The sequence below is a fragment of the Poecile atricapillus genome, chromosome 18 (genome assembly GCF_030490865.1).
Source record: "Poecile atricapillus isolate bPoeAtr1 chromosome 18, bPoeAtr1.hap1, whole genome shotgun sequence".
Lineage (NCBI taxonomy): Eukaryota > Metazoa > Chordata > Aves > Passeriformes > Paridae > Poecile > Poecile atricapillus.
The window spans coordinates 7439718-7452272 of record NC_081266.1 but is presented as its reverse complement, the minus strand read 5'-3'; the positions used below and the strand labels follow the sequence as shown (position 1 = coordinate 7452272).

The 12555-nt window shown below is 44.7% G+C and overlaps 1 protein-coding gene across 1 annotated transcript in view; it reads right to left on the bottom strand.

The window, feature by feature from the left end:
- Positions 1-5710, bottom strand: part of LOC131586199 (pleckstrin homology domain-containing family A member 5-like) — a 65780-nt gene extending 60070 nt beyond the window's left edge. The window contains 3 exon segments of the mRNA XM_058853078.1: positions 2468-2525; positions 5395-5488; positions 5491-5710. Coding sequence (XP_058709061.1) covers positions 2468-2525; positions 5395-5488; positions 5491-5577 — 239 coding nt within the window. The 5' untranslated portion in view covers positions 5578-5710.
- Positions 5711-12555: the final 6845 nt, after the last annotated feature.

The following is a 12555-nucleotide window of genomic DNA, read 5'->3' as shown; positions in this document are numbered from 1 at the left end:
CACAGTCTAGCATAAGAACTTACCACAAAGGAAGGTTGTTAAACATTTCTATTCAACCCACATATTTGAAGCTGTGCCTCAGAACTTAGGTCAAATTATTTATGTGATCAGGAAACTTGACTATCCTTCTTGTCTAACTCTGACTGGAAACATTGCAGCAATCCAACAGACAGGTTTCAGCGGATGAAGCACCAAAAGCATGACATTAAAATTCATTTCATTGTAACTTTGTAACTCATATGGAACATAAAACGATCTGTTTCTTCCAGAACCACAAACAAGATTTCAATATTTTTAGTTTTTAACATAGCTTTATTACGCCGTAATTGGGTATTAATAACATTCAGCAAATCAGTACACACAAATCAGCAGGTTATGGTTAAAAATCCACATGTGGGGGTGTTTGTATAGCAGAAGGTCACAACAGCCCGTGCTGTTTGCCCCTCATGCAGAAGCCCCACAGTAGTTAAAATTCAGACAACCAGAATTATTATAATCAACACATCACCCGGAGTTACAGTGCCTGGGATTAGAAGACAGTGATTATAACGTTGTCACCCTGTCTTCGTTAGCTCTCACATCCTCTCTAGCACCAGCACAGAGAGGGAATGCGAGACAGCTTTAAAAGAAGCTATCACCGGGCAGGAATTCAAATTCAGCCTGAGACACTACACAACAAACCAGTATTTAACTTAGGATGCCAAACTGGTCAGACCACGTGAACCTTTCAGCAGGCCTGACAGCACCATCCCTGCTATCCTCCTACAGCTCTCAAACCACACAGAAGTGTTTGTGCAACATGTTTTCAAAGGCAGCACAACTTCCAAACACAAACAGAGCTATTTTCTGTTGGCTGTCAGCAAGACAATCAGCTCCATGCACATCTCACAGTTATGGCAGCACCTTGAACACAAGATCTTGGAAGGACAAGGGTGCACAACCAACTCAGCACTCAGTAAATCTGGCCAGAAGAGCATCAGTTACTGTACAACAGCTGTTCACACACTTGTTTATTCAGGAAAACTCAAGTTGCTATTTTCCAGTTACTACAGCTAGCCAACACTCTGTTCATGGGTTTATTCTACAAGAAAAGGTTCCATCTCAAAGTCCAGAAGAATATTTTTTTTTTCATATTGTATACACACACAAACACAGCTTTCTTTAATTCTCACTTGTCATCATTTAACAATCTGCACAGTACTCCTGAGGTGAAATTTTTAATGGATCCTTGTCCTCAGATTGGTGTATTTCTTGTCAACTGCTACACAACACTCCTGCAATGTAAATTGCAAGAAGGCGGAATAGAACAGAAAAACAACTTGCTTATTAACAAATAATCTGCCCTCGTAGACAGCACAGTGCCTATTCTGGTCAGATTTTTGGGAGCATTATGCTCTATTGTATGCTCTCTATTTTAACTTTTGTTTAGGACCAAATCAAACACACTCATATAAAATCAACCATGAAACACACATGTAACAGCCACCTCACGCTGCCTACAATGCCTCTTACACAGAGCAGCAACCTTGTGCTCAACACTACAACACAGGAAAAACCTACCTGCAGCCTATAAACTCTATCTGTAAAGTTCACTCATAAAAGTTACCCCACTAATGACATTACTAGCTTAAAGACAGCAAACCAAACACAGTGCAGTGAGCAAAAACTCCTGAATGATTTGAGAAAAGCCTGTGAATTGTTAAATAGAAGAAAAAGAAGCATATTAACCAAATATACATAGTGTATTTTTAGCCACTTAAAAATTTTCCAGATAAGGAATAATGGACTAACTATCTGGAGGGGAAAAGCTTGTAAGAAATTTGTACAGATCCAACCAATACACCCCCTGGATTTCTACACAAGAGCTTGATTTTCATGTCTCTCATCCAAGAAGACAATACACACAGCAAGGCTACCACAGTGAACGTGCTCCTCAAAACATACTGAAACCAGAAGAAAAAAGAAATAAATAATGGAAATCAATGCTAGAAGCAGAAGCAGGAGGTCTGCAAAGAAAATGGCCAAATTAAACCTTCAGTGTGGCTTTAAACAATGTAATTAGCCAACAGGGCTGAAATCAACTCTTCTCCCAGTGATGAAGTAAAATCTTGCCTTTGTGAAAGCATTTATGGCACAAGAGGGTACGCACACAAATGTCAAGCAAACAGACAAATTCCAGGTATTCTTGAATTGCAAGGACATTTGTTGTCAGATGGTTACATTCATAGCAGAAACTGCATTTGAATCTGCATCCTCAAACAGCTTTAATAAACACAAAAAGTCAAGAAATTGTTTTAGCTGTGCAGAATTCAGTAAAAAAAGGGCTACATACCCTATGACAAATTTAAATGCACCTTTTGGATTGACAGCACAACACTCAAGTTCAGTTGGGAACGCATTCAAAATTACAGTGACATTTAGACAAACTAATTGAAAATTATAGTAATGTGACAAACATTCAACTTACTTTACATAATATCTTGCACCTTCAAAAGTATATGCTTCCTCCCAACCTGTGGGCAAGTCTGGAAAACAAGCAGCAAAACATTCCAATTACCTTCTGAAATGATGCTAGCCATACTGGTCTACTCCCTAACACTGAGGGAGTTGAAATACGGTGTCTGATTCCACATGTCGAAACCTTTAGTCCCAGAAACAAGTATTTCAGAATTGACTCACAAAACTGCCTAAGTGTGAATTCTGTGAGCCAAGAGAAGCTGCACGCCTGAAAATCTGATTGGGCTTTCTTGTTCTCAAATAATAACAAGGATGGCTTCAGTGTGCCCTTGTTTAAGGTCCCTTTGCCCAGCAACTCGGGGTCATCGCCACATCTCCCTGCCTTGAACTTGAGCAGCATCACATTACCTGGCAGGCAGAGATCTAAACAAAAATCCACCTAACTGAGTTCCATGCAAGTCAGAAGCTCCTGAAGAGGCACGATATCAACTATACCAGAGCATTAGCATTGTATTAGCATAATTCCACCACTCTTGTGACTAACAAGTGTTCCTGCAGTGTTTACAACTCTATTGCATTTTACATGAAAATCATTTTCCATGTAAATCTAGTAGAGAATGTGGGCATATCTCTTCCTTTCTTTTACCACTCTTTGGAGTCAGGAGTCCAGATATAAAAAAAACCCATACCACTAATGGTCAAAATCTCTCAACTAACAGTTTCCTGGTGTGATTGAAGCTCTGGAGATATTGCACCTCTAGATGCACCACCACCCTTAAAAGTTTGCCCCTGTCAATAAAAATAATGATTGATACATAGAGCTCTCTCATTGAATTATAAAAGCAAGAATGCATTCCTAAAGAAAAAGAAAGCAATCAGTCTGGGTTATGTGGTGGTTTTCATCCTCCTTATTACTTATTTGCTCTGGCTGCTTTTTTTTTTTCGCTCCCGTCTTCTGCAGAACAAAAAATCAAGGTGTATTTCGACAATGGGGCAAAGTACAGCAAACAGGAAGTCTCTCCAGCAGAAGTATTTATGGTTGCTATAAGAACTTTGCAAAAAATACCCTTCCAGTGCTGAATAGCTGCAAGAATAAAAAGCACTTCAATTCATACTGGAGGACAAAGCTCTCCTCACCGTCTAGAACATGCCTCACAGAATTATTTAACAGAGAGCTTTGCAATAATATACATCTGCAAAAGAAGTGCCATTCACTCAAAAATTGTTTAAGAGAAGATAGATGCATTTTGAACATATTTTGACTAGGTTCCAAAACAATGGTCAGAGCAAAAGAAGAGATAAACCTCAGAATAATTCTGTTTGATTATATCTGTGTATGGAGAGATTCATTTACATACTTGTGAATGAGGAAAACATTAGGAACAGATCTGGTTTTTAGACACTTTGGTATCTGATTGATGAATTATGGCCAATGTATCCAAGGTCATGTCTCAGTCTTGTGTTCAAAAATAAGTTTAATTTACCTGATGATAACTCTACTCTGTTATACACAATACTCCAGACACTCAAAAGCAAACTGCATTTCCTTTCGAAGGCACTTAACAGCAGAAACAAATGAGACACTTGGAAAATTACCGGGAAATCATCATCAGTCAACAGAGACAGTGGGAATAGTTTAAAAAAAGAATTAATACTCAGCTAATGCCAGTGTTGAATGAGAAAAGCACTTCACACACATCTGCCCCCATGCATATTGCTGTAGATGAAGGCCACTCTCTCTGAGCACTGAGAGCAGGAGGAAGAGGAGCCTGACAGCAATCAGTAGTTCTACTCCCAAGCATTAAATGACTTCTTTTAAACAACAGAACCTTTGCTGCAAATCAAACTGTAGAGTTCTAATAAACAGAACCCTGTGGTTTTTAAACTATTCCCAACTCAAAAACTACAAAAAAAAAAGAAAAAAAAAAGAAAGGCCGTCCACAGTTTTCTAAAAGGCTGTTTCTGATTCCTTAATGCATAAGTATTAACCAAACATGAAAGCAGATAATCTGATACAGACCAATTCACTTGCAGATTATTTCCCCGTGATTATCCAAGTGATTATACACATAAAAACAACTGCACGTATTACTACACTCCACCACCTCCCAGTGGCATATGCAGCCTGTGTGCAATTCCAGCAGTCAAGAGTTGGCTCCGGGTCTCCAGAGTGTCTGCTGTAAATCCTCCTCCTCCAGCACCTCCTGCTGCTACTTCTCCAGAGTGGAGCAAACAGCAGAAGCAAAGACTTGATTCCACCCTCCTCCCTCCAAGTTATTTCTAATGTTTCAAGTCCCTTTTCCTCCTACCTATTCCACCTCTCACAGTCACTTGGAAACCACACAGACTCTCAGCCTAGATGGAAGCGCAGGGAGAAAAAGGGTTTCTAGGTGACTAGCGAAATCAGCCTCTACATTTCTAGTACACCTATCGTGGTTCAATCTAGGTACCGCTGGAAACAGAAATACGGCGAAAGGTTTCGTGCTCAAGTGAGGAAGGATGCTATGCAGGTGGATAACCGGGGTAGCCAGCAAGGAGCACGAGAGGAACGAGGCGGTCTCTAATGGTAACTACACAGCCTCGCAGGGGTGATACAAGGCAACGGAGGGAAAGCGGAGACAGATACATTACACAGGCACAACTCGGGGGCAGGGGGAGAAGGCGCTCGAAGAAACTGGCGAGCAGGCTGGACACGCAGGAGCGCCCGGCGGCTGCAGCGCTGCTCACCCCGGGGGAACAACTGCGCGAAGTGCGGGGAAAGCGGGATCGGGACTTGTCCCGGGGGGCTGCGGCGGCTCCGCGGGGACCCCGGGCTGAGCCCGCCCGGGCCAGGGGCGGGCGGGGGCGGCCGAGCCGGGGCAGGGCCGGGGGCCCCGGGCAGGGCTCCGGGCAGGGCTCCGGGCAGGGCTCCGGGCAGGGCTCCGGGCAGGGTCCTACCTGCGCTGCGGCGGTGCCCGGTGATCACGGCCTCGCCGGTGAGCGGGTGCAGCCAGGTCGTGCTCTTCGCCTCCTCGCTGCGGGGACGGACACACGGACACAGAAGACGCGGCCGCCCTGGCTGATCCCGTAACTCCAGCTGCCGGGCAGCGCCCGCAGCCGCTCCGCGCTCAGCTCCGCCATGGCCGAGCAGCCGCAGCCGGGGAGAGCCGAGGGGAGCGCGGGCGGGGGGGCGGCGCGGGCACGAGCAGCGAGCGCGTCCCCGCCGCCGCCAACACCTTGGGGAGGGGCGGGAGCAGCGCCCGCCCCGCCCCGCCCCGCCCCGCCCGCCGCGGGGGCGCGCTGGCCGCGGGGGCGCGCCCGGCCGGCGGGGGCGGGTTCCGGCGTGTGGGGAGGGAGCCGCGGGGATGGACGGAGCGCCGGGAGGCGGCCGGGGCCGTCCCGCGGGGCCGGGAGGCGATGTGCGGCCGGCAGCCGGGGAGGACGGACGGACGGACGGACGGAGGGAGGGAGGGAGGGAGCTGCGGCCGGTCGGAGCGCGGCTGCCAGAGGAGGGCACGGCTCCTCGGGCCCGGCTCCGGTCGTTCGCACCCCAGCGCTGCCAACTCCAGAATCGTGGCTGCGCCCCTGGCAGCCCCTCATCGGGTCCGTAAGGACAAAGGAAATTGAAAGTTTTGTCCTATTTCCTCCCCGGGTGAACGCGCTCTTCTCACACCCTCCGCTTCAGGCGTTTTTGAAATTTCTTACGTAAAGGCTCAAAGTATAAAGAAGTGGCATATTTTTCCTTCACGCAAACCGTGCTATCTGTGCTTTGTGCCCCACTTGCGAAAGAGCTCTGGGATATGGCATGGGTGCGTGTTTTCAGTGCTTCAGGGAAGTGGCAGTAATTCAGGTAAAACCCACTGCAGAAATGACTCTCTGTGCCCTTGTGTATAGTTTAATGCACGTAAATTACCCTACTGCACGTGTATTATAGCCATGCACCCCTTCGATTTAACTTATACATGACAAATGTAAATTAAAAAAACACTGTGCCCTGGCCATGATATTTCTAAGGGAACCTTGCCTTGCAATACCACTTTCTGAATAAGCACTAAAGCTGGGAAGTCTTGCAGCATTCCCATGTCCACATCTGTAATTCACGGTATTTTGCACAGGCAGTTTTGCCCCCTTTCCCATTTTGAACACCTTAGGAAAACTAAAATTGTGTTTTGTTGTTTGGTCCCCATCGTGCCATGTGGTCAAAACTTTAAATCCCTGTTGTCCCACACAAGATATTCCAGATAGGAAGAGCAGCCATATGAGAAGATCTGGAGTTATCTTTAAGTAACTGGATGCAAGATAAGAATTCCTCCCTGTCCAGCAATACCTTTCATTTCCACTCAGCACTGACAGCACCTGAGATTTATAGACTACCAGAGGAACAATACTCTGGGGAAAACACAAGTTATTCTATAAACAGTTCCCTTCTCTCCTAAGAGAAAGAGCCCTTAGATGATGAGTGAAGTGAGTAATGGCTCTTCCTGTGAAGGGCTGTGGAAAGCTGCCTGACAACAGCAAGGTGGGAATCCTGTGCATTTGGGGCTCCTGAGGTGCTCATGCCCTAATATTTCCCCACACAGCCTAAGTAAAGCGTAGAGCAAGTGCTCTTAATCCCCCGAACAGTGGATACCTTCCAGTATGCAGAATCAATTTTTTTCACAAGCAGAGAAATGCATGCAGCACAGCTAGACTTATATTGGCCTAGATCCATAAATTAGGTATTTAGGTAGAATTTAGGTGCATAAATCCTGCCCAGTCCCAGCATGTGCTTTGCCAAATGGCTTCCTCAGGCCACCAGGTTCTGCCAGTCCCTTGCTTTGCAGCCTCTTTCTGTTTTGCTTGTGCTTAGAATTGCTGCCATCTTGGTAAAACCAGGATCATGGTACTTAAAATATGCCCAAATTCTCAGGCAAGACATTACTGCCCCAGATGCCACAGAGGCTGGATAAATCGGCCGTGTTCAGGCCACACCTAAGAAAGACAAGTTTCATTTCTGAATAACTCACAGCAAACAGGCTGGCAGCAGAGTCATCACCATGAGCACTACGGGGAGCATATTCAGCCTCAAGGATGAAGGGCATTCAAAACCATGCCACTCTATTCCCAGGAAAATGTTTTTGCTCCAAGCTATACGGTGTTCTGAAGCTGAGACTATTCTATGAGGATACTGAAGGTGCTCCTCCTCCCCCTCACATTATTTTGCAAATGTAATTATTGGGTTATAGGGTGGTGGCATGACTTGCTGGTTTCATGAGTAGGAAGCTCAGCCAGGGAGTGATGGAAGACCCTGGTTCTACTTCACCCAGGGACATTGGGTTCAGGGACTCAAGTATTTTATGTTAAGTAGCCATCAAATAAAATGTATTTGCAGATGCTTATCCTGCCAGGTGCTATGCACCCTGAACTCACAGTGATTCCTGGGAGCCCGAAATGTTGCCATTTTGTGGAGCAAAGGGTATGGGGGAAAGCACATCTGCACCACTTGTGCAGGCTGGTGCTGGCAGCTTGTCTTTCTGAAGGCTGCTGTAGGTTCCACAGTTAAAACTTTGGCTTCAAAGTTGGTCTAAAAGTTTGATCAAAACAAATCACACATGGAGTTTTTTTGCAAGGGTCAGTAATGATACATTTTTTTCTACAGTCAGATAAGTGCATGAATGCTCTTAAAAGAGGGACTCGAGAACAACATTCAGGGAAAAAAAAGATTTATCTCTAGGGGGAGTAAAACTTGTCTTTGAAAAGAGTTTATATCACTATAAAAACTGCATGCATAATTCAAGACACTACATATTGTACCTTTCACATCATTCCTTTTACTATAAAAAAGAGCTAATGATTCCAAATGTGAAACTGGTCAGTGTGATTTATAAAGCTCAGAGAAATCCATCAGAATGTTCCCATCTGCCCAATGGGGTTTTTTTTTGTTTATTTTTTTTCCCAGAAGAGTTGAAGACAGACTGTTGGAGTGGTGACCACCACTGGCACAGCTGTTCTCTGCTCTCTGCATGTATGGCCTTATTTATCTGCTGCTCCTGTCACCGACGGGAAGAGGATGTGGAGCAGGATGTTAATCTGTGAGACAGAGCCCTCCCATCAGTACCCCCAGCCCTGGGAGCATGGGATGAAGCAAAAACCCAGCTCCACTGAGACTTTTCCCGTGTTTCTCCATCTTGATCCAGGCTTCTTCTCTTCCTCTTTCACCTCCACACGACAGAACCTTTCCTAGCAAATCCCTCCAGGCCAGGGAGTACTAAGGGAGAAGTAAGACTATTGATGTTTTAAGAAAATAATTTTGGTTCAATAATGTATTCATAATCAAAATACTTAAAATTCCTGGGGCAAAGGAACCCTGCCCACAAAACAATGAATCCCTTGAAATGAGATTAATTAAAAACAGTGTTGAGAGAACATTCATTGAATAAGACTCAGAGAATTCCATCCACACCTCTCCCAACAGGTCTGAGGTGACAACAAACACAATGAGCTGAGTAAAGAGGGCTAGACCCTAAGCATAGCATCTGACAAAGCCTCTGAAGCAGGGAGTGGACTGCAGTCAGAGAATCACAGAACATCCTGAGCTGGAAGAGACCCACAAGGGTCATCAAAGTCCAACTCCTGGCCCTGCACAGTCATACCACGTGCCTGAGGGAGTTTTCCAAACCTTTCTTAAACTCTGCCAGGCTTGGGGCCATGACCACTTCCCTGGGGAGCCTGTTCCAGTGCCCCACCACCCTCTGGGGGAAACACCTTATCCTAACATCCAACCTAACCCTCCCCTGATGGAACTTCAGGCCATTCCCTTGGGTCCTGCCACTGGTCATGAGAGCGAAGAGAGCAGTGCCTGCCCCTCCTCTTCCCCTCACAAGGATGCTGTGACTGCAGTGAGGTGTCCCCTCAGTCTCCTCCAGCCTGAGCAGACCCAGTGCCCTCAGCTGCTCCTCACACGGCTTCCCCTCAAGGCCCTTCACCTTCCTTGTGGCCTCCTTTGGACACTGTCTAACAGCTTCATGTCCTTTTTATATTGTGGCACCCAGAACTGCCCCCAAAACTCGAGGTGAGGCCATCCCAGCCCCGAGCAGAGCAGGACAATCCCCTCCCTTGCCCAGCTGGAGATGCTGTCCCTGATACCCCCAGGACAGGGATGTCCCTCCTGGCTGCCAGGACACTGCTGCCTCATGTCCAGCTTGCCCTCGACCAGCACCCCCAGGTCCCTTTCCCTGGCACTCCAGACCCCAGCATTCCATAGAATTCCATTGCTGGTCCATTTCCAGCACTCCAGACCCCAGTCTGTCCATACAGCCAGGGCTGCCCCATCCCAGTGCAGACACTCCACCTAAAACCTCTCTGCAGAACTGTGTTCATCACGATTGATTCTGTGTGTTCTGTCAACGTGAATCAAACTGGATGAGGTTATTTCATGGAGTCTGTGACTTTACATTTTTTATGTTGTTTAACTAGTGAGACAATATAACCCTTTAAATGTGAGGAAAGGCCATTGCTGGAGGTGCAGTTTTATATTACACATTCTCACGAGGGAATGTGCACTGCTCTACTTCTGAAGGGTGGGTTCCCTTTTACCCCATCCCCAAACATTAGTTTTTCTTGCCTTTGTAGCAATACTGCAGACCATGGTGAATTACATCAGTTTGCTGATCTGTTAGAAAATAAATCACAAATCCTCTCAAATAATTAGTTTCCTATCAGATCAATAAGCTGATCTAACACATCCTGAGGTCACTTGATAACTAGATCCAACACATGGGGTGAGAAGAGAAGAACCACTCCTTTAGGCTACATTCTTCAGTGATGAGGAGGGGGGAAAAAATCAACAATCTGCTAATTAACGTTCTCTGGAGTCAGGATATCTCTGTGCAGATGAAAGAAGCAATTAGCCTAGGTCAGAGGAAATAAGAAAGAGGAAAAAAGCTGTTGAACACAGCCTCTGCAGACAGCTCTGTTGCTAGAATGGATCCTCTCTTTTACTCCAAATAAAGAGCCTGACGACTGTCCAGGGCTCCTGTCTGGTTGCTCTGGAGGCTGAAAGTTTTTCGGGGGGTCATTGGTACCAGTGGCACAGGAGTCCTCCTCTGGGTTAAAGCATCAATGTGACTGAACAAGCATTGGGTCATTAGCCTGCCTGCCATCAGCACCAGATATCCTCACACACTGGGAGATGCACAACCAAAGCCTGTGCACACTCAGGCAGTAGAAACGAGTGGTATCTTACAGCTTCATAAGTTTTGCAATCTGTGCTTGACAGGAAAAGCAGTTGTTCTCATCTCAAAACTATTTTTTTTTTATCTGCAACTAATGATTTCCAGGTCTAGCTGTGCTGTGTAGAATTTTTGTTTCCTTCATGGCAGTGAATCCTAATATGAGGCCATTTTCTTTGAAACATCCAGTCAGACTAATACAAAACAAACTCCAAAGCCAAAGTGTGAAATTTGCCTTTCCCTGGCAGACAACACCAGAAAAGAAAAAGGGGTTATTATTCTCTGAACCAGCACCATCTTGCCAGAATCATCTTGCCTGTTCAGTGTAATTTTGAAAAAAGTCTATACACTTTTTTGTTGCAAGCCTTTTTTCAGAGACTCATTCACTGTATGGTCCATGCCATGTGTGAGGTTACATGAGAATCTTCCAGCCTGAAATGATGGATGCCCTCTTTGGGACATTCAGGTTTCTTTTAGTGATGCTATGATATTCAGTGTTTCAAAAAGGATTGAAGATGCTACTTTTCAAGATGAGCAGCTACTTTTCTGGAACCTTCTTTTTTATTTTCACACCATTTCACAGCCTTCTTGCTTAGGAAGCCCTCAAGCCTACTATAACAATAGTTGCCTGTGATGTTCACAGAGTGTTAAAAATGACATTTTAATATCATGTTTATTGCCAGGATTAGTTTAAAATAGTATTAAGAAGGAAATAATTTGTGAGGGAAGTGCGGTGATCTCAATATGTTACTTTTCCTCCAACTGGCCATTGCTAGCTCCATTTGACTTAAGCCAGGGTATTTCATCTCTCAAATAACCCTCTCACTTGAATCATCTAGATGGAAATCATATACAGTGCAACACAAATAAATTCCCTGTCTCTCAGCTGGCTTCTCTGTTTCACAGATCTCTTCAGTATCTGGTAGACTTCAGCATCTGCTTTTCTTCACACAGTTCTTTTCACTGCTGCTGTCCAGTTGCACAAAAACCTGCTCTGTTTCAAACAGTAGGAGATGAAGAAGCTTTCTCTGCTCTAGAAGAAGATGACCTGAGTTTCTGCCAAAGAATTGCCTTTGTTTGTTCAGTAATTGCTTGAACAAATAAGAATGAGCTTCATGTGGAATATCTGGAAGAGCTTCACCTGTGGTTTGCATTATGTGAGATATACAGGGCCCTGTGGCTGCAAAGGTTTTATTTATGTGGTCTTTTATGTGGTCTTTTTTCATACCTTTCCTCATATGCATTCATTCTCCCCCTCCCTCTTTTTTTTTTTTTTTCAGTGGGGCTAGTAAGAATTTGAAGTATGTTTGTGTTTAATACCAACTATATAATGAATTTTAAGCTATTCCCATTCAACTTTCAGCAGCTGACAGTCTTTTTCCAGAGCAGGGTGAAATAATACTGTGTTTCACCCTTGAGATTTTGGTAGGCACCCTTGTTGCAATCTGGATGACATTTTCCATAAAATCATGATGTTGTGGATACCTTGGCCATGAAGTGCTTTAAGTGATACTATTTTTGCAAGCCATTTAACATCTTAATCAAATCATGGGCCATTTTCTGTAATTACCACAGTTGGTGTAATACGTGTGTCAGTCTTTATGGACTAGACATAAGATTACCAGTGATGTTCTTTAATAGTGTTACAGCAGAACAAGAAAAGTAATCTATTTTTAGCCTGTAATTTTCCCTGCAACATAAGCAAATCCAAGCCATATCTTAACTTGTTGATCTAAAATTTCCTTGGCTATATTTAGATATGGGCTGGTATCTGTTTCAAGGTTTGTTTTGTTGTTAACAGCACTCACCTTTTATCATCTCAGCAGGTTCTATCTGGCCTAATCTATTTACTAGAAGTTCTATTCTTTTTTTTTTGTTGTTGTATTTTTTGTATACTTCAGCTTTTCTG